This window comes from Pyrus communis, chromosome 3 (assembly GCF_963583255.1).
Source record: "Pyrus communis chromosome 3, drPyrComm1.1, whole genome shotgun sequence".
Taxonomy (NCBI): Eukaryota; Viridiplantae; Streptophyta; class Magnoliopsida; order Rosales; family Rosaceae; genus Pyrus; species Pyrus communis.
In genome coordinates this window covers 25,227,838-25,250,177 of record NC_084805.1, presented here as the reverse complement: position 1 = coordinate 25,250,177, position 22,340 = coordinate 25,227,838, and the positions used below count along the sequence as shown (strand labels likewise).

Genomic DNA, 22,340 nt, shown 5'->3' with positions numbered 1-22,340 from the left:
AAATGTGATTTTTCGTGAAAGTGAACAGTACCGGAAACTTTTCGTTAAAGTTCTTTTTTTTTTTAATTATAAGAAACGATATAATGGTATTTCATTGATTTTTACAAATAATTACAGAGGTTGTCAATTAGGTACAATAACTTCAATAACCAAGAAATTGATTTGAAATGAATTTGCATAGTAAAACAACCAACAGTTGGAGAGGATCTTAATCCCTCCATTGACTTCCCAATTAAAGAGTAGATGCGCAATGGTTGAAATGGTCACCCCAGGTCATCACTAATTGGCAAACATTTTTAGTGGTCACTGCAACTGGTCTTGACAAGTAATGTTTAATTCTCATAAATTGGATAATTTTATTTTTATTAATTAATATAAAACCCTAAAATTCCAGGCATGCATGGAGAATGAAACATAGACAAGTTACAACCCATTCGAACTGATCATAGTTCTCGCATATTACACATTCCAAGCCAAATATATTAGTATATGATATACTGAACATATTTTCATACCACATTATTAATTGATGCAACTTTTATACAAATAAAATGATATACTAGAGTAGTACAAAAATATGATCTCTCTAATTAATTTCCACCAATCGACTCAATACTTGGTCAAGATTTGATCTGCATGCTCTTGCACCACCTTCCAGGTCAAGGCAATGTGGTGTTCCTCAGTCAAAGTTGCACCAACTGCAAAACGTAACATGTACAAACCTCCAACCACACCATGAGTCATGTACACATGGCCGGACACATTGATGGACTCTAGCAACTTGCGATTGACCTCGTTGATAATTACACTATATTCATCACCATTAGCATCACAGCAATAATCCGGCTTGCCATTATGATCACCTTGAAGCCTTGTTGTTAATCGCGGATGGCGAAACCCTAAAACAAACCAAGGAGAAATTCCTAGGAGCCACAATCTCAAACCTTTTGTCCATCGCCACAAGCCCTTCAAAAATCTTGGCCATTTTTACGTGGCTTCTAAGAAAGTTTCTAAGGTTAGCCACCCCATAGCTTCTAAGCACAAGCCATAGCTTCATGGACCGAAACCTCCGGCTCAAGGCTATTTGCCAGTCTTTGTAGTCCACCATCTGCTTCGATTCTGTGGCCTTGTTCCTTAAATACTCAGGATACGTTGAGAGTGAACTTACCAACGTGTTGGGATTCTTAACCCAAAGGCAACAACAGTCGAGAGTGGTGAAGAACCATTTGTGCGCGTTGAGACTGAATGAATCTGCTGTTGAGAGTTGTCCCACATCGGTGAAGGACAAGGTTTGCTATATACTTATATGATATTGGGCTACTCCCTATATTGCTAATTGGTTTTATGGTGGAATCTCAATTTCATCATGGTAGTTGAGAGTTGTCCCACATCGATGAGGGACAAGGTTTGCTATGTGTTTATATGGTCTTGGGCTACTCCCTATATTGCCAATTGGTTTTATGATGGAACCTCAATTTCATCACGGTATCAAAGCAAGGTTGTCCATGTGCCAACGGCCACATGCCCTCCACGTCACCCAGTTGTTGTTCACGTGCAAGCTTGAAAATCTGCCACACGTGCGATGGCGTGTTGAGAGTTGTCCTACATCGGTGAGAGACAAGGTTTGCTATGTGCTTATATGGTCTTGGGCTACTCCCTATATTGCCAATTGGTTTTATGATAGAACCTTGGTTTTATGATAGAACCTTGGTTTAATGGTAGAACTTCAATTTCATCATGGTATCATAGCAAGGTTGTCCACGTGCCAACGGCCACACGCCCTCCACGTCACCCAGTTGTTGTCCACGTGTAGGCTTCAAAATCCACCACACGTGCGGGGGGTGTTGAGAGTTGTCCTACATCGGTGAGGGACAAGATTTGCTATGTGCTTATATGGTATTGGGCTACTTCCTATATTGCCTATTGGTGGTTTTATGGTAGAACCTCAATTTTATCATCCGCACCCTCGATGCCATCAAGGAAATGTCGAAACTTGGGACAAATGCAAGCACTACCAGCATATGCTGCGTCCACATGAACCCACATGCCATAATCTCCCGCTACGCCGCAGAGTGGCCCCAATGCATCAACAGTAGCAATCGCGGTTGTTACCACTGTGGCACATAGAGACAAGACCAGCTTCTATGTCTGAATAAGTAGTCACTTTTAGTGACTCGGGTGAGAGTGCAAATGATGTAGATCTTGTTGTCTCTATGGAACGAAATTTCTCGGGGTGAATTCCAACAATTTGGGAAGCTTTTTGAAGTGCGCTATGTGTTTGATCGGATCCATACACAACTAGCTTCCCAATGTTGTCTCTACCAATTTTGCTTAGCTTTTGATCCCTGGCAGCTACCATTGCACAAACAAGGGCCTCACAAGTAGTCCCTTGTATCACACTACCACCATTGCCGGAGAAAAGGAAAGACTTAGGAAGTTTGAGCATATGTCCAAACCAATCCATGACTATGCTTTCAAGCTCAGTTGCAGCTGGCGACGATATCCAGTTGAACCCCACAACATTGAATCCGGAGCTAAGCATTTCTCCAAGGAACCCCGCGACGCTACCACTGGAAGGGAAGTAGGCAAAGTAGTTAGGGCTTTGCCAATGTGTTATGCCAGGGACAATATGGTCCTGAACATCTTGGAGGATGGTTTCAATGGGTTAAGGGTTGTATGTATCCGGCAAGCGTTTTTTGAGGTAGCCTGGTTGGACTTGGCTTAGAACTGGGTATTTCTGTATGGATTTGTAATAATCTGCAATGAAGTCTATGACCAAGTGGCCTTGCCTCCTGAACTCCTCAGGATCTAGAGGGTTTGTGGATACGTTGGGAGAATTGTGTTCTTGTGAATTGAGGCTACCCATTTTGGAAATTGGAAGAGTTGGAGTGGATGTTGATGGGTTGAGTTGCACTTGAGAAGAGTGCGTAAGGGAAGCTTATATAGGAGTTTGGTGTGGAATTCCCATACGTGCATGCGCTCAAATGCACACGTTTGGATCTCTCTCCACTATTCGAATAGAATCCAAGTAATGACATATCACCTCTTGCAAGGTTAGAGCTCAATATGTTGATTGACAATTGATTCACTTATTTAGTAACGCTACAGACATCAAATTTGAACAATAAATATTATTTGGTTACATGTTTGTTTATAAAATTTAGGCCAAATAACACAAATAATCCTTGTAGCGTACGAGTCATTGTAGTTTCATTGGACTTTTTATTTCTAACCCCCTACTAATCCTCTTAAAATAAAATGGAGGCTTCTCCAAATTTTTTCTTAATTAAAAACCACCTAATAATTTTATTTAATAAAAAAAAAAACTTGAATTTTAATGAGAAAAAAAAAACTTAAATTGTAATGAAAACGACAAAAAGTACACAAACAAAGCTAAGTCTTAAAACTCACAGGACAATAATTCACACGCGTCATTTCCTCTTTTCTCTCTCCTGCTTCTCTTGGGATAGGATTTTCTTTGTGAGAATTCAAATGATCAATCAATTATGTTCATTTATTATATATTATGCAATTAGAAAATATAAAATTGAATATAAATAGTACTTAACGAAAACTAATTGAATGAGGTACGATGAATGAACACGATTGCTTAATCTTTGAATCCCACATAGAAAATCCCGAAAAATCCTTGTTCTTTCCTCTCCTCTCTCGCGCCTGTTCACACCGTCATTTCCACTTGACAAGTAATTTTGTTCCCAGGCACAAATTCTCATAGGGCCATAGTATAATTAAATAGATTAATAGTATTCTTACCATAATTTTATATTATATTTCTTTATCATCTTAGATGAAAGATGAGTTGGACAAACTACATTATTTAATTTCAATTTTTTTATTAATTAAAACACTTAAATAATTTTAGGTGGCAGAATAAGACTTCTTATATACCAAAATCATCATTTAATTAACAATCTTTTTATTAATTATTGATTAACATTTTGAAATTAAATGCTAATTAATTTAGATGATGTGGCTTTCCACATCAGATACCAACTAAGATGATATACAATTGTGGTACAAAAATATGGTAAGAATAACATTATTGAATTAAATAAGAAAAAAAGCAAAAAATAATGCTTATCATTTTCGTTACTCAGTACTACGGTCTAGTGATATTCAATTTCACTTGGAAGTGAGAGGTCTTAGGTTCGAATCTCATAGATGGCGAATTTGATACCAAATTAGGTTGTCCATTATATGACTTAGTCGAATTCCCCCTCCTCTTAGTGTAAAATATCGATGTATTAAAAGATAAAAAAATAAAATAAAAAATTTAAAAAAAAAAACCCTTACCATTTCCACTCACCTTTTTATTATTAGTTTTTTATTCTACGTAGTATTTAATTTGGTGTGTTATCACATTTTTTCGACGACATAATAACATGATTTATTAATCACATACTAAAAAATAACAAAATTGTTGTCAACAGACATTTAAAAACTAATAATTAAATAATACAATTATTCATCATTTAGAACAAACCTTAATTTGAAAACAGTAATTTTATAAACAGAGCTCACTTTAATTTGGAAACAACACTGTAGTTTGGGCAAACTTTTTTGTGTTTATGCCTGTCATCTGAGTTATAATACAACTTTACATCATTTAGGACAAGCTAAGTAATAATATTACAATAAAAAATGAAGAAAAACTTTTATTTTTGACTTTTAAAAACAGTGCTTGTTTACTGGGGTTGAGTTAAACTAAGAATTGATAGGATTTTAATATACTTTGAAATTCGGTTGTAGTCAATTAGGATTTTAAATAAAGATTTAAATTTTTTTTGAAATCATAGTGTAGTTAAATTAGGATTTTAAAGAATACATTCAAATCAAGAGGTAGTTGATTATGATTTTAAAAAAGTTCACACAAGTCTAGGTGTAATGAAAATTCTAAAGATTTGCTAGGATTTTATGGAAAAGGGATTTTAATGAATTTGAGAGCAACAAATATATATGACCAAGACAAAAAAAAAAAAAAAAATTCGCACCTCACCCCGAGGATTTCAAATCCAACAATTACCTTCAGTTTTATGGCTTTGCATGTTTCACTTGTGAATGCTTTGACGCCAACACCGAAGAAAGGGCTTCCAGTTCGTCTTCATCACCACTATGCATCACATTGTCTGAAATCTTTGTTTTGGAATGTTTTTTGTTAATATTTTTCTTTTCCCTTTGTATGTTTTATCTTCTGGGAAACTAAAAGTGATAAATTATACGTGCGAGGTTTGGAACTCAACAAGCGAGAATACATTTGTGTTGATTGAATTGGAGACCTTGGCCTTCAATTTTTGAAAACTTTCTGCAGAACTTGATAAACGAAATTCATCCAGTAGATATGGTCTCCAAATCGAGACTATGCCTCGAGCCCTCATGTTTTTGGTTTTTTACTGATTAAGCATATTCAAATTTCTTCCTAAACCTAATTAGTTGATGGCAAATTGAAACTTTATTATTCAATCATCAAAAATAAAAATTTCATAGGGAAATCGAATCTCTGCTACAGCATTTTGTAGGTTGAAATTTTTTCTTTAAGTTTGTGGAATCATGCGTTGGGGTACAAAGGCCCCAGGGGAGGGGAAGAGGAAAAAAATTTCATTTATGTTTTGTTATTAAAAAAAATTATCGATATAAATGAAAAGAAAGGCTATCCAGAACCATCAAAATATAACTACTTAGTATTACAGTCTAATGGTATTCACCTTCACTTGTAAGTGAGAGATCTCAGGTTCGATTCTCGTCAAAGGTAAGTTTGAACCACATTATTGCTAACTCATTGTAAAGCTAAACCCATTCATTCCTCTTAGTGTAGATAATAATATTGTTTATTCAAAAAAAAAATCCATCAAAATATATAGATATAAAGTCAAATTATTTATAAGCACATGCAATGTCCCTCCTCTTATGGGATTCATTCTCAAAACTATTTCTAGAAACAGTGTCACTATTTCTAGCAACAATGATCACCATTTCTAGACAGTGTCACTGAATGGTCTCTATTTCTAGAAACGGTGGTCAACATTAGCCATTGGATCAAAATCCGACGGCCTATGTTGTCCGGTCAACAGGATCCCGAGACATTGCCTCGGAGAGAATCCAATTCCGTAAGGACACGAGTGTTATTCATTATTTTTATTTTTTTAACAAACGATGTTATTTAAACTAAAGAGGAAGAGATGAACTTAATCTCACAATGGACTAACAATAATTTAGTTCAAATTCGTCTTGACAAAAATTGAACCTAAGACCTCTCATTTACTAGTGAAGAAAAATATCACTATACTGTAGTACTAAGTGACAGATACGTATGTTATTAGAGACTTTTGGTTCAAATTTAACGTTTGAAGTCTTTTTAATTACGAACATGAAATTAAACAAAGCAAGATCGGAAAAAATAAATTAAACAATAATGTTTTGGGTGTTGCATTTTCTGTCATTTTGTCATTTGACAATGTAAGTCTGTAACATGCGATTCATGATAAACACGCTCCACAATACTTTTGCTAGTTTAAAATCCGCAACGTGTTTCAGCGTTTGATTCTGAGGATGACAAAGTTGGAAGACAAGCCAGTCAGAATTAAGTAAATGGAAAGGGAAAAAAAAAAGTAAGCCGAAAACACGGACTCGCGAAAGGAAGGGTACAGAAGCAACTGTTACCTGGCTTTTTTATGTCCGGAGACGGGAGGATCTTCAAAACCAGCAAGCCTCCTCTTCTGGATGACCTGTAGATAGATCAAAAGAATAGGGATCAGAAATGTAGATCCAAAGGAGATGTGGATTTCAATAGATTTCCTTTTCTTTACTTTTCGTGTTAAAAAATGAATCCGGTATATCCATCAAATTCGAAATGCCAAATTAACACAGTTCGTACAAGGTTAGATGAACAACTATCTCCGGTGCTGTCATATTAGCTAAGGGTAAAAAATAGGATCATGGAATTCGGCTATCAAGTTCTTACCCTATCTTTTTGTTCCTTCAACTGCTCAGTTTTCAAGTCATGAGCGGTATTCTTGTTCATACCAGCATTGCCATTGTTGTCCTTGTGACGGTTTCTGTGTTTCTTGTGATCTCTATCCTTGTCTCTGTGCTTTTTATGCTTCCTCTCCTTTTTATCAGCCTCACTTTTTGACTTCCCCGAGGTACGGATCCCCTTCTCTGCCTGTTAAAACCATACAAAAATGGCTATAAATATCAGAATTTACACGACCAAGCAAACCCTCTACCCACCTTGAAAAGGAAAATGACCGACCAAACTACGCAAACACGTATGTAGGAAATGACTTACAGAAGGCAATTTAACAGGAGTTGTTTCCCTTAATGGAAAAGCTTCATGAAGTATATCCAAATCAAAGGGATGTATATGTCCACTTTTTTCTCTCGTACAAAGGTTGTTCTGAACGAGCTGATCTAATTCCATCCCTTCCCCTTTCCTGATTGATGTGTCTCCCACCACATTATGCAGATAATGGGTCTCTGATATTGACAAAGGCAGTGATCTCTTGCAAAAGAATTCATGATGACGACAAAGCTTATACTGATTTATGAGATCAGCAGCACCGCCAAGTTCCCGAGGCCCTGATAATCATTTGACATTTAAGAAAGCACCTAGATTGCTATGATAATTTACTTTGCAAATCGAAATCATATAATTCAGAGAACAAGAACACACCAAAAACCATATCAGTCAGAGAAAGCATATCATTTGCAGAACAAGAAAACACTAAAACCCAAAGTTTGCTATTTAAAAGTTGCCAACAAGCACACCAATCAAACTCTAGAACTGCACAGAGCTTAAACTACTACATATCAAAACATAGATGAAGAAACTAATTGCGGTTGAAGCATTTGCTCTTCTTTACAAAGTACCCAAAAATCATTCATAATGGTAAGAAAGAGAAATTCTAATGCCAGCTATTTACCAGTGATATCTGTATAAACAAGAAGGGATTTGTTATTGGCACTCCAAAATTCTCATTTTGCACTCCAAAATTTCTATATTTAGAAAGAAAAATACACTTGCGAGGACTGCAAAATGAAATTTGTGGAGTGCAAATAATAGTTCCCAAACGAGAATTCACAAATACAAAAAATTCCATCACAAAAAGATTAGTCTATGACACAGACTCAAGTACCATGGATCTGCACAGAGATGGTTTCCCACAGAACAATTAGAAAAAAATTATCTAGAAAAAAGAAAGAAAACAAGCGAAATCTTAGTGGGTATGTGTGTGCATGTTTTACACTGAAATATTAATTGTGCATGTGCGTGCGTGCACGGATGCGGGTGTGTGTGCGTGCGCGCGCATGCATGTGCAAAGGAACTAGGAAACACGAAAATTGTTAAATGCAAGTGAACAGCATTCTAAATCTCGAATATCTTTTGTAAGAGAATTATTTCTCAAATTGGGAGTCAAAATTAGAGAGACACCTATTTTATATTTGTGTCTACAAATGTATGCATCATTATATACAAATTATTGAACAGAAATTGCTGTAAGAGAATTAGCACGTAGTTTTTATATGTTTGAGCGGTGACCATCTCAGTACTCTCCCAAGTGACCATTTCAGGATCAAATGGATTGAAGAAAGCTCTGATTGCTATATCACTGCGTTTAAACTTCACGTTCTACTCTTCAGACGCGAAGCTCTGAATAGTGAATTCATATACACTGAGTGCAAACAAGTGTTCCACATAAATTAAAAAAAATACATATAATAGACAGTCTAAGGACTCTAAACCCTTCAGCATGCAGAAAATGCACCGCATAGGAGACCAATACAAGCTCTACCACAACAAGAATAAATATCACATTCATACACAAGTATATATATATATATATATATATATATATATATATATATATCGTGCACACACACAGAGAAAAGTCTTTGAACATTACGCATAAGTTTTAAATGCATATTTTGGAAACTTCAAAATTCCATAACTAAACCTTAACTCACGACGTTTCAAAGGGAGGAAATAATTGTGAAGTGAGAAATTATTATCCAAGACATCATTTTGAGAAAACATGGTTTAAAATATATCTGCGCCGATGGGTATGCCAAAGCTATAACATTTGTGCATCCAAAAGACAACATAAACACCACACGAACACAAACATAGTTTAAAAGTTAAAACTTGGAAGAAAACTTAACATCTCTGTGTGAAAAATCAGATATCATGCCTCAATAATATAACCTCTTTACAGCAATCAAACGCATAAGTAGCGGAAACAATCGATAAACTTAAAACCTCTCATCGTCTAAGCTTCTTCTTACCACTTCCAAACCTCTTGGCTTCAAGATCCATCTGTTTAGTGACACAGACACATTAAAGTTCCAGTCAACTTCCTCTATCAAGTTCCAAAATTTAACCAAAAAGAATGTAAATTCAGCAGCTATCAAGCTTTTATCCGAGGCCTATCGATCACATACACCGAACGAAACACGAAACCAATGCGTAAAACGCAAAACCCAAAAATCAAATTCTTCAAAAATCAAGCAAAACAAGGTCAATGTTTCATCCTGAAGCTAATAAATTATATCTGAAGAAATCAAGCAAAACCCAATACATATGTTACTGAGAAAAAAATAAATTAAAAAACTAATCAATCTAAAGGAACCAAAACGAAAAACCACGTCGCATGCTTATTGTGAAACAAAAAATAAATTAACAATCACAAATTACTGCTTGATTGGAGTTCAATATGTTCTTGGGTAACATTATGGCAGTCGTAAATCGAAGTTTCCAGCAGAGAGAGAGACCTGAAAACGACGCGTCGTGGAGAAACAGCAAACGGTGGAGAAATGACCGTTGGAGATTGGCGGTGCGGGGGCGCGGATCGCCGGCAATCGTTGATTAGGGACGGAGAGGGAAAGTTATATTAGGTTTGATGTTTTGACCGATGAAAACCTGTTGAGATATTGGGCCGCTGCGGTACATGGGCTTATTATTTACTTCTTGGGCTAAAAGCCCATAAGATTATATTCTTTTTGGATACAAACTTCAAGTCCGATAAATTTCAATATCCAGAAGGATTAGTTTTTGCCTACAAACTTCAAATCCGATAAATTTCAATTTTTGCTCCTAAACTCTAACATGTCTTTACGTTGGTGATATTTTCTTGTGTAACCATTTCATTATATGACAATTGTTTATTGACCAAGTAGTATATTTTATGAACACGTTTGTGTACTATATATGATGTTGAACTTTTATGTTGTAATCTTTATCTTTATTTCTATATTTTCAAATTATTTTTATTAATTTTTCTAAAAATTTAACGGTTTTCAGCCAATTGCTACATGATGGACGGACCACCCTCAAAAGTCACGAAGAAAGATTACGATTGGTCAAAGGCCTAATCTCCTTTGCTTTTATCTCACTAATTAAGTATACCAATGAAAAACGAAACCGTAGACCCCACATATTAAGAATTCCAATTACCATTGCCCACGTGTCAACGTAAACGAGAAAAGTGGACCTTGTTTTCACTTCTCTTCCTTCGACTGTCGGTCATCAAGACACGTGTCACGTTCCCATTCGTAAAAAAATCTCCCATGTATTTTCCCCTCATGGATCACGTGTCACGTATCACGACATCCTGTAAGCGTCGACAAAAAACAGCGCATTAATTCATGCCGTTGAGAGATATTTTCCAGAAAAAATCCCGCGTCGACTGAGACATTTTCCCGAATAATTTCAGTCGAATTTCCTAAACGGAAAAATGATGAAGTGGAGGTCCAATGCGAAAGGCAGAGCGGGGGATAGCAGTGATAATATGACGCAGTCCTTGACGTCGAGGGACAAGGAAGTTGCGTGGGAAATGAGGCCCGAAGGAATGCTGGTCCAGAAAAGAGGAGAGAAATCCGACGCTCCGGCTCCGAATTTGTGTCTCCGGATTTCATTCGGTGCTCTCCATTACGAGATGTCGGCCAGCGCTCAGTCCACATTAAGTAAAAATGACATTTATCTAACGTTTCGTATTTTGTGTTTTGTTTTTTGCTTTCTGTCTACGTCCCAAGAAAATGGAGGAAAATTATGAATTATTGTCGCATTCTCTCGCAACAAAACACATTACATAATTTTATTGTCGTCGAATTCCAAGTCAATCACGCAGTGTTATGCTTTGAATTTGTCAACATAGTTGTGAGTGATTGACATGTAATAACGACACCATGACACCACATTACACATAATATGGAGGGAAAGTTGATTTGATGCAATGTCGGTGGTGGAGCATTATTGTGATGGTACTTTGCCCTAATTGTCATGCTTTGAACTAGCATAACAATCGATAATTGACTTTAAAATGCCGCCACAATAGCATCCTGCTTCACAGATTATTCTGATTAGAATACGCTACTTGCAATGTTCGTGGTGGAGGGTGGTGGCGAACCGTGAGGGTATAATGGTAAATAGACGAGGGAGTTGACCGAAACCAAACTCTACAGGGGAGTTGAAGGCTCTTACGGCGAAGACAGGGCTACAGCCTGGCAAGCAGAGAGGCTGCTATTCAGAGGAAAAGAGCGCGAAAACGGCGAGTACTTGGACATGTGCGGAGTCAAAGGCCGTTCAAAAGTCGTACTGATGGAGGACCCAGCGAGCATCGAGAGGAGGGCCGTTGAGATGCGTAGGAATGCCAAGATCCAGACCGCACATCGCGCCATACTGGACGTAATCCATGGAGGTTGACAAGCTCGCGGAGCAGGTGAGCAAAACGCAAACTTCCACTTCGTCACTTGATCCCTGTTCATTTTGTTTTTGTAATGTGTGTGTTTTATGTTGGATTGTTCTTTGGTAGGACAAAAATAGTATGGAGTAAGGTCAGCCGTTGGAGGGGAGTGTGATGATTCGGTCAAAAGTGGGTGAGACAGTTGGGTTTGGAGTGTAGAATCTTGACCATCAAGTTTGGGTTTGATGGAGTCCTTAGACTCGATGATTCAGATATATGACGTACCGACTTGTGTTTTGGGCTAATTGAAAAATATTTTTATCTAAACATAATTGCTTTGTAAAGGTTTCAGAGTAGAAAACTTACATGCAACTAATGCGTTAATATAGTAGTAGTTTAACCTATTGACAGAATAACGTGATAAAATTAAAAGCCTAGAAATATTCACGATAGACTTGAAATACCATCTTATTAGTGTGTTGGTCTCACAATTTCATATAAGTTTCTCACCATTAAGTGGTGGTTTGAAAACATGATAGAGTCATTAAGTGGTGATTTGGTGAATGCCCAGTTGAAACTGTGAGTGAACCTTTGGTTGGTGCGGTTGTTGAATCATGTAATTGACTTGGTAAATATGGTTTGGAAGTTTGGATCACATTACAAGCTTTAGATCATAATTAGGGATTGTAAGCCAATTGTTTTGGTATTTAAGCTTCTTACAAGTATAAAGTTTTGATTTTGATGTGCATTTCCTAGTGATATATAATTATAAATCAGTTGAACTACTGTCCATTGTATTAGGGTATGTTTGCTTGAACCTTATAAGTTACTCATTTGTTGGAAATACCATGGTTTACATTCGTAGGATTCCATTCGTGGGATGTGAGAAAACTGATCGATTGGTTTCCCACATCCCTTAATTCGGAATCTAGAAGTTTTTCTTATATTGCATATCTCTAAGGATTCATATGCTGGATTGTCTATAGTGTTTTGGATTATCAGATACTCTGAACTTTTTAACCGTTAGATCTTTGATCAAAACATAAAAATTAAGATCTAATGACTGAAAATTCCAAATATATTATAGAGCACCATAGATGTGTTTTTCTCATGCATGCATACGTTTAACCATGAAAAATTGTTAGATAATCAACCATATGAATATTAATTAATTAATTTTCGCTTTCACAGGTCTCGGCAATTGAAAAATCCATATTAAATAATGGTGTCAAAGTACCAGAACTTCAGATAGCCACACTAATTGAGATGCTCATGAGACAAGCAATCAAACTGGACAACATTTCTGCAGAAGGAGATGCTTCTGCTCAAAAGAATTTGCACGTGATAATATATCTTCAGCGATCATGTATTCAAGGCTTTAACCGCATATGTTGGTTAGGTCAGTTGGTCAGGCAGTGTGCCACCTCGTTGTAGTAGTTTATAAAGGCTTTAATCCAAAACGGAACTCTAATTCGAAGTTGCTTTTTCCAGGGCAAGGGGGTGCAGAAATGTGTTGAAAGTCTGGATATGCTGAAGATATCAAATGCAGAGGTAAAGCCTGTTGTTGTGACAACCTAGTGGGCGACTTTCGACCCTCCTCCAACCACAGCTAAATGGGAGTTTTTCGATTAAACTTTCACGATCACCGTCACTCTTTTTCTTCATCTTCTTCGCTCATTCGTTTTATGCAATTAGCTCGAGATCGGAGCGCAGTCACGAGTGAGCTGTCTGTACTTAAATCTTCTTCTTCCATATGAACATTGCCAATAGGCGTTGGTAATGATCAGTCACATAGTTTTGATAAATGCAGTTTTGTCGCAGCACTTTGATATTCTACTTTGCCCGAGTATTGTGGACATGCAGTTCTCCATGAAGCCATGGTTTTAATTCAAGGCAATTTTTAATGAGCACGACCGAGGGAATATAATGTTTCACTTATATGACGTGATTACAAGTATAGTAATGGTCTCTTTGGACGTGAAGCTTGTTTCAAGTGACATGAATAATGAATCGGGCATGGGTACTGATTGTGAGAATGTGAATAAATGTCTTACATAAAAAGATTCTATTAAGTATAAATATGGTACCTCAAGTATTTTTGTATCAACCACGAAACTACTCTCACCCAATACGAGAATTGTCCTAATCAAGCATCCCACTTAAAGTTCTCTGAAGAATCTCTCCACGTACTGATTAGAATAAGGATGAGTTGGGTTCTACTTATCATTTGAAGCCATAGGAACCCCATTTTTTCTTACACAAACATGATCTAATGCTCCCTAAGCATTCCACACTCATCCACCCAACTTTTGCACATAAGTTCTCAACAACCTTAACCAACAACCCCAAATCTCACATCTTTTCCTTTCCGCCCTTCTCACAAACTTCCCCACAAACCCCAATTACCCACCTTCTCCAAAAATGCATTGCTCTCCTGCAATGCTGTGCATCCTCCAAGTCCAAACTGCAGCAAATCCATGCCTTCTCCATAAGGCATGGACTCCCACTCAGCAACCCAGACATGGGCAAGCACCTCATCTTCTCCATAGTCTCTCTCTCTGCCCCAATTTCCTATGCCCACCAAATAAAAAATCACAATGTGTTCACATGGAACACCATGATCAGAGGCTATGCTGAGAGTCAGAACCGAGCTCCTATCATCCAACTTTACCACCAAATGAATCAAAGTTCTGTGCACCCTGACACACACACTTACCCTTTTCTGTTGAAGGCTGTGGCTAAGTTGATGGATGTTAGAGAGGGTGAGAGGATACATTATGTTGTTATTAGAAATGGGTTTGAGTCATTGTTTGTTAAGAATGCATTGCCTCATGTGTATGCTTGTTGTGAGGACGTCTAGAGTGCACACAAGGTGTTTGAATTAATGTCTGAGAGAGACCGAACGAGGCTTGGAATTATGTGATTAGCGGGTTTGCTTTCAACGGGAGGCCGAACGAGGCTTTGACTGTTTTCAGGGATATGGGTTTGGAGGGTGTTGAGCCGGATGGGTTCGCCATGGTTAGCTTGTTGTCTGCTTGTGCAGAGATCGGGACTTTGGCTTTGGGTAGGAGGATCCATGTGTATATGTTGAAGGTGGGATTGACGGAGAATTCGCATGCTATGAATGCGCTGCTGGATCTTTATGCAAAGTGTGGAAGCATTGGAGAGGCGCAGAAGGTGTTTGAAGCGATGGACGAAAGGTGTGTGGTTTCTTGGCCTGCTTTAGTTGTTGGGTTGGCTGTTAATGGGTTTGGTGTTGAAGCACTTGAGCTTTTCAAAGAGCTGAAAGGAGAGGGATTGGTGCCTACTGAGATCACTTTTGTCGGCGTATTGTATGCCTGCAGCCATTGCGGGATGGTCGATGAAGGGTTTAATTACTTTCGAATGATGAAAGAGGAGTATGGAATTTCACCGAGAATAGAACATTATGGTTGCCTGGTTGATTTATTAGGTAGAGCAGGCTTAGTAAAAGAAGCATACGAATACATTATGAATATGCCTGTGCAGCCAAATGCTGTTATTTGGAGGACCTTATTAGGAGCGTGCACGATACACGGGCAGCTCACCCTTGGAGAGACTGCAAGAGCGCACATTCGAGAGTTAGAGCCCGTACATAGTGGGGATTATGTGCTCCTATCCAATCTCTACGCATCTGAACGCCGTTGGTTAGATGGTCAGAAGGTGAGGAGGACAATGTTTAGTGAAGGGGTGAGGAAAACTCCCGGATACAGTATTGTTGAGCTGAGGAATTGTATTTTTGAGTTCACTATGGGTGACAGATCTCATCCACAAAGTGAAGAGATATACGCAACGCTAGCAGATATCACACGATTGTTGAAACGGGAAGGGTATGTGCCTCATACAACAAATGTTCTTGCAGACATAGAGGAGGAGGAAGAAGTAAATGCTTTGTCCTATCATAGTGAAAAGATCGCAATTGCATTTATGCTCCTTAATACTGCACCAGGGATGCCGATTAGGATTTGGAAGAATTTGAGAGTTTGCGCAGATTGTCATCTTGCAATTAAACTCATATCGAAGGTTTATGACCGAGAGATTGTTGTGAGGGATCATAGTTGGTTTCACCATTTTAGAGATGGTAATTGTTCTTGAAGAGACTACTGGTAACATCTGCAGCAAGTTGTTTCATATTTCTCAACCTCGAACGATAAAGAGGTGTGGCACGAGCCGCACGGCAAGGGATGGATGAAGCTGCCACTGAAGATTTGCATTTGACATGCAAAGTTTGGCCGCTTTTTGCCTGGACTTTGCAGACATTTGCTGCCAATCTGTGGTGCGTGGGAAAACTATCAATCCTGGAAAACAAGGGATGCTTTCTAGTGTGCTTTTTGGTAGCAGTCTTTTTATGACATTAGTTTTGTACGTGTTCCAATATTTTAGTAGATAGAGTGTTGTGTTTCTACCCTGCAACTCAAGTTCGAAACTCCCCTTCCCCTTAATTAATAAGAGTAATCGCCTTTGATGATGAAGTTTATGCTAAATTGTTAATATTCTTCCTATATGGTTTTTCTTTTGCATATATAACTATTTAAAACTGATGAAATTTCTTTTGGCAATGCCTATAAAAAGAAAGTTTATGCAAGTGTTGGTTAGAGCCTTTTTCTTCAACACATTACGTTTGAAGTTTAAATTCTACTCTCTCTTTCTAGTTTAGATAAATTTCGTTTATAATAAAAAAAATTATATTAAATAATGATACAACAATTTATATAAGAAAATGGTATAGGCTCTTATGAGTAGTGTTTTTCGCACACCTTTTTCATCTCAAACACACATTTCTAGTTTCATGACCGTCAGATTGAACAATAAAAGTAAAATTGATGGTCAAGATAAAAAAGAAGAGAGGAAATAGTGCATTCCAATCCGTTAATCCAAACAAGCCCCAAAGTCGAAAATTTTGAAAAAACCGCCAAAGTGCGAAGACGAAGCGCGTAAGCTCGGGAGATTTTGGCGGCTTAATTTCAAACGCCGAAGCTTCAAAACGAAGCTTCATCTTCCCCAACATATTCGAAGAAAAACAAACATTCGCCAAAACTCTCCGTCATCGTCTTCTTCTAGATCTGCTGCTGCGTTCGACCAATCTCTCTGATCAAAGGAAACAGCAAAGGAAAATGGAGACTCCTCCGCCCCACCTCGAGAAGATGGGCAGAGAACTCAAGTGCCCCATTTGGTATCTCTCTCGCTCTATACCCAAATACTCCGATTATATGTGTTAAGATTTGTTTATTTGATGGAAAATTATGGAAAATAACCTAGATAAAGAAAACCAGTTTTGTGCCCTTCGCTTTCTTTTTGTTCTTGTTATACGTGAAATGCAAAAGACCCATCTGAATAATCCCAAATTATGGTATTAGAAATGCGGTAATTTCTAAACTATGGTAATTTTCTCGGCAGCCAAACTGACCCTTTACATGATATTGTCTAGAATTTGTATAAAGATTTGATATTTCTCTTCACTCCGCTAATGGGTTCGATTTTTCCCCATCTGTTTTGCAGTTTGAGTCTACTGAGTTCTGCGGTTTCACTCAATTGCAATCATCTCTTCTGCAAGTAACCTCCTCCTTCATTGCTACCTGAACGTAAATATTAGGTTTTATTCGGCTGCATTAATAGTTGCAATGTGCTTGAACTTATTGCCAATGTTTGCTTATTGTTTACAGCTCTTGTATTGTGAAGTCGATGAAATCGGGTTCCAATTGTCCTGTTTGTAAAATCCCCTATCGGCGTAGAGGTATGAATCATGATGCTTTTATTTTTGTGCCGAAGAGTTTGAAGGTACCATTGTTTTATGTGAAACCCATTATTCTTACCTTTAATTTTTGTTTTAGAGGTTCGCCCGGCTCCTCACATGGATAATTTGGTTAGTATTTACAAGAGCATGGAAGATGATTTGGGAATTAATATATTTGTCACTCAGAATGCACCCCGAACTAAATCATCAGGTATTATTTATGTACATGCATTTGAGAATGTTACGTTGCAGTATAAAATTTATGAGTACTATTTAAAACAACAGATATGCAATAGTTTCATTTGCAATTTGCATACAGGTTTAGTGTAATCAAAGTATCAATACCAGCATTTTAGTTACTGGGACTTCAGTTTTGTTCCTGCTGTTCATAGTGCAACTGTTAATTCCTAAAATGTAATGTGTTCAAATGTTCTAACTTTTATTTTCGTAAAATAATGGAGGAGATAGGATGCAACACAACGTTACTGTTGTGTTGAGTTGAGCCAATACATTGTGGATGCATCAGTCTGGAAATATTTTACTTTTGTCAGTAGAGTGCAAGATATTGACATCATTTGCACAATTTGATTATATCCTATCATACCTGAAGTTTCTCAATCTTCAGCATATAGCACATCAATCATATTAAGATACACTTCTAGCCTTCTAGGTGGTTTTTAGCTTTTTGGTTTTATATACACTATAGTTTGACATGTGCACTTTTTTTGTTTCCATTTGATTTGCTTTTATTTATTACTGACGGAAAACATCATGCTGAAGATGACTTTAGCCACGGCGAGCAAGATCTTCCTGAGTTTCAGGACAGAGCTCAGAAACAGAAAACCTTAAGAGGAAAAAGATCCAGGAAAGCTAAGGCCAACCTGGAAACTTCTGGTTCTATTTCAATTAAACCTTCATTTCCAAACAAGAAAAGGGTCCAGGTTCCACAGTCTCCTCTTTCAGAAACCCCAACCTGCCATGAAAAGTTAGAAGGTGATTTAATGGCTGATCGAGCGAAGCAGAGTTCAAAAACACTGAAGGAGAAGCCTGTTCTAAATGAGAAGGGAGAACTGGTTCTTTCACCTTTCTTTTGGTTGAATGACAAAGATGTAGAAAATTTGAGTCAGCATTCTTCCGGTGATCAACTTAGTGATCTTCCATCTCCAAATGTTCCCACATTCAGTGATATCAAAGACTCTGATGATGAAAATTCTGTTAGGTCCCCACCGGTAAGTGTATAACCTGTTTTATACATTTGAAATGAATGCAAGTTTATCATTTCACTCATCAGGCAATTCAAAAAATGCATATAATTTATTTAGATGATGCCATAAAGTTATCTTAATTGTTGATAATCTCATGTAGGGAGAAGTGCACGACACATCTTCTAATGCTGCAGATCTATATGATAGTGAAATGTTTGAATGGACACAAAGAGCTTGCTCTCCTGAACTCTTCCCAAGTCCTTCTGAGATGCAGGTATCAGCTCGTTTTTACTTCATATGTAATTCTCCCTTCTACAAATTCTATTATTGTCTAGTCCTCCAAATTTGCACGAAAAATCTAAAGAAATTGAAACGCAGCTTGCAGATGATGAACTCGATAGAGTTCAAGAGAAGGAACCAAAAGAAGTCTCACAAAACAAGAAATCAGATGAACTTTCTGCTAAAAGTGCAAGGTCTAAAAGAAACAAAAAAAGTAGTGGAAATATGGATTTTATGCCAGAGCTTCCCACTGCTGGAACTAAAGATGTTAGTCACGAAGTTGTTAGTAATAAATCCGACAAGCGAGGTAGGAAGGCAAGGAATCTCACGAAAAGAAAATGTGCTACAAGCCATACAGATCCAGGAACAGATATTAATGTCACTTCAAAGGGATCTAAGGTATTTTATGAAGAACAAGCATGTGAGAATAATGGTGGTTCTTTAGCTAAGACTCACAAAAGGAGTAAGAAGGAACATTCATCTGTTGTAACCAAGCCCACATCTGAAAATGTTCATGTCCTCTCTACCAGAGCTGATAGTCGAATTAATGGTGATGAAAATAGGGTAACTGAATCACCTACTTCAATAGGAAAAAATGCTGGCAGTGATGAACCATCCAGTAAGAAGGCTGGAAATATCTATGAGGAGGTCAGTGACAAGAACAAGATTGACCGGCCAGTAAGGTCAAAAATACAAAAGATGGTCTCCATGAAAAAGACAATGCTTGAGGATGTATCAGAAATACACAAGCAAGCAAATAAGGTTACTCCTACTGAGTTGTCTCCTACAAATCTTCCCACAGATGATAACCAGAAAGCCTCTGAATCCAGAAATAAATCCAGAAAACTTGCTAGAAAAGCCAAGTCAGGTGATCAAGAACTGAAAAGTAAGAAAAAGCTGAAAGCTTCTTCTGATGGCAACTCAAAGGATGATACTTCTGTTGAGATTGGAGAAGGTCATGGGGATGTTAACGAAAATGGAAATGAAACCACTGAGAAGAGCAAGGACAATCGTGATGTTTTAACTGATCAATCACCAGTGCAGAAGCTTCTTTCATTTACCAATGTGGTTTTGAAGAGATGTGAGGCTGTTCCTAGTAAAATCCAGTGTGCTTTCTGTCTTTCATCAGAAGAATCAGAGGTCTTCCTCACTCCCTTCCCTTTATATCCTTTTGGATGACTCATAATTTAGAAACCCTACTCATCTGCACATAAAATTTACCTTTACAATTCAAAGCTGACATTTGTTACCATCGAAATTCTAATTACAGGCTTCTGGAGAGATAGTCCACTATTGTAATGGCAAGCCTGTTGCTGCGGATCACGATGGAGGACTCAAGGTTATACATGTACACAGGACCTGCGCCGAATGGTACAAAGAAAAAAAAGATATTCTACAAAATTAGCCAAAAACATGATTATGTTTATAATTAATCTTGTGTTTAACTGAATAAATTTCAGGACTGAAACAAATTTTTTTACACAAGCTTTTCTGTAGATACTCACATCTTATAAATGCTCAAAAATATGTGCAGGGCTCCTAATATCTATTTTGAAGATGATATGGCTATTAATCTTGAAGCTGAATTAACTAGGAGTCGTAAAATTAAATGTTCTTGCTGCGCAATCAAAGGAGCTGCTCTTGGGTGCTGCAAGAAGAGTTGTCGTAGGAGCTTTCATGTTACCTGTGCAAAGCTGATGCCTCAATGTCGCTGGGATACTGTATGTATAACAAAAAGAAGTGCTATTTCCATGTAATGTTTTCATTTTCCATGCTGTATTCTAATTCCCATTGTGTTGATTCAGGATAACTTTGTTATGTTATGCCCCATTCATGCCTCCTCCAAGTTGCCAAATGAAAGCCCTGGATCTCAAGCAAGGAGGAAAAAGAGCAATCCTAGAAAGTATGTACAACTTTTCCTCGAATATCTAAAGTTTACCACATGCAAACTCAGATTTTCTAAGATTCTCATTTGTGCCTCTTTCTTTCTCTATTATAGACAACCTAATATTTTCTTTTTGTCAATATAGACAACCTAATATTGAATGTCCTAAAGTTGTTGCTAAACAAGACAGCAATATCCCCCCAGATCAGAAGTTTTGTGGATCATCCAAGAAATTGATTCTTTGTTGTTCATCTCTCACAAATGCAGAGAGGGTAAAAGAGCTGCTTAGAATGCTTTTCTTTGTTCTTTTTTTTTCATTTTTTTTCCCTTTTCAAAATCGAAATGTTCTAAATTATTTCACTAATCCTTGCTGGTTTGAACTGCAGGAGTCTGTCTCTGGATTTGAAAGTTTATCTGGACTTACGGTTTTGAAGAATTGGGATTCTAGTGTTACACATATTATTGCATCGACAGATGAAAATGGAGCATGCAGAAGAACCCTCAAGGTTTTGATGGGTATCTTGGAGGGGAAGTGGGTTCTGAGTGTGGAGTGTGAGTATTACTGTTTCTGTTTTAAATGTTCTCCCTCAAGTACTTGGACTTTAAAATTGTAATGGAGTACAGAAGCCGAAATGAGATATTGATATACATGTTCACATTACTGATAATTCGTTGTCCGTCTGTTTGTGCAGGGATTAATGCTTGCACAGAAGCAATGAAACTAGTTGATGAGGAGCCTTATGAAATCAACGTTGACATTTATGGAATCAGGGATGGTCCTCGACTTGGTAGACTAAGGCTGAAGGACAAGGTTAGCTTATCCTCGACTTTAACTATCATCACGAAAACTTTAAATTTTCATGGATTCACCATATGCATTGTTAATCTTGTTCAGTACATAAATAGGTTACACTTAATTTTAACAAACTGTTTTTGGATGCAGCAACCAAAGCTTTTTGAGGGGTTCAAGTTTTACTTCATGGGAAACTTCAGACCTTCATACAAGGGGTATTTACAAGACCTTGTAATAGCTGCTGGAGGAACGATTTTGCAAAGAAAACCTGTTCCAGAGGGCCCAAGAGCCTTGTCAGTCGGTTCCCCCAAATGTCAAACCTTCATAATTTACAGCCTCGAGCTACCTGACCAATATCATTGCAGCAAGAAGAGTACAATTTTCAACACTAGGCAGGCTGATGCAAAGGCTTTGGCCACCTCCGCTGGAGCCAAGGTAGCAAGCAACACATGGGTATTGAACTCCATTGCTGCCTGCAAGTTACAAAATCTCTCTGATTCCAAATAGTATACATACTGCAGAAGTCGTGTACATGTTTATAACTTCTCCAGATCCAGTTTCTTATTTCAAAACCGTAAACATAAATGATTACGTAATTCTTCGTTGCTTCCAATCAATTGTGGTTTTTAATCCTTTCAATGTACAACTCCAAGTTTTGGGAATTTCTTGTATCAAATCTGTGCTGAGCAGTTATTGTGTGATGCAGCTGCTGACTAGTTACCGAAGCTCT

General features: G+C 37.5%; 2 protein-coding genes and 3 pseudogenes across 2 annotated transcripts; 3 read left to right on the top strand and 2 right to left on the bottom strand.

Moving 5' to 3' along the window:
- Nucleotides 1-609: 609 nt before the first annotated feature.
- LOC137727368 (tyrosine decarboxylase-like) lies at nt 610-2,866 on the bottom strand (annotated as a pseudogene).
- A 3,544-nt stretch (nt 2,867-6,410) lies between these two features.
- Nucleotides 6,411-9,886, bottom strand: LOC137729748 (probable mediator of RNA polymerase II transcription subunit 19b). The gene is made up of 6 exons (XM_068468767.1): nt 9,787-9,886; nt 9,301-9,331; nt 7,307-7,596; nt 6,980-7,180; nt 6,679-6,743; nt 6,411-6,561 (listed from the first exon to the last, which is right to left on the bottom strand). Exons 2-6 carry the CDS (start codon nt 9,329-9,331, stop codon nt 6,549-6,551), a joined length of 600 nt encoding a protein of 199 aa, XP_068324868.1. The 5' UTR covers nt 9,787-9,886; the 3' UTR covers nt 6,411-6,548.
- Nucleotides 9,887-10,748: 862 nt separating this feature from the next.
- On the top strand, nt 10,749-13,437 carry LOC137727702 (BAG family molecular chaperone regulator 3-like; annotated as a pseudogene).
- A 531-nt stretch (nt 13,438-13,968) lies between these two features.
- Nucleotides 13,969-16,157, top strand: LOC137730337 (pentatricopeptide repeat-containing protein At4g21065-like; annotated as a pseudogene).
- Nucleotides 16,158-16,625: 468 nt separating this feature from the next.
- LOC137730354 (protein BREAST CANCER SUSCEPTIBILITY 1 homolog) lies at nt 16,626-22,117 on the top strand. The gene is given in 14 exon segments (XM_068469417.1): nt 16,626-16,887; nt 17,214-17,267; nt 17,378-17,448; nt 17,546-17,661; nt 18,210-18,692; nt 18,814-18,927; nt 19,032-20,072; nt 20,203-20,303; nt 20,467-20,653; nt 20,738-20,835; nt 20,963-21,089; nt 21,204-21,369; nt 21,510-21,628; nt 21,761-22,117. Coding segments are annotated over 14 exon segments (3,093 nt in total). The 5' UTR covers nt 16,626-16,828.
- Nucleotides 22,118-22,340: the final 223 nt, after the last annotated feature.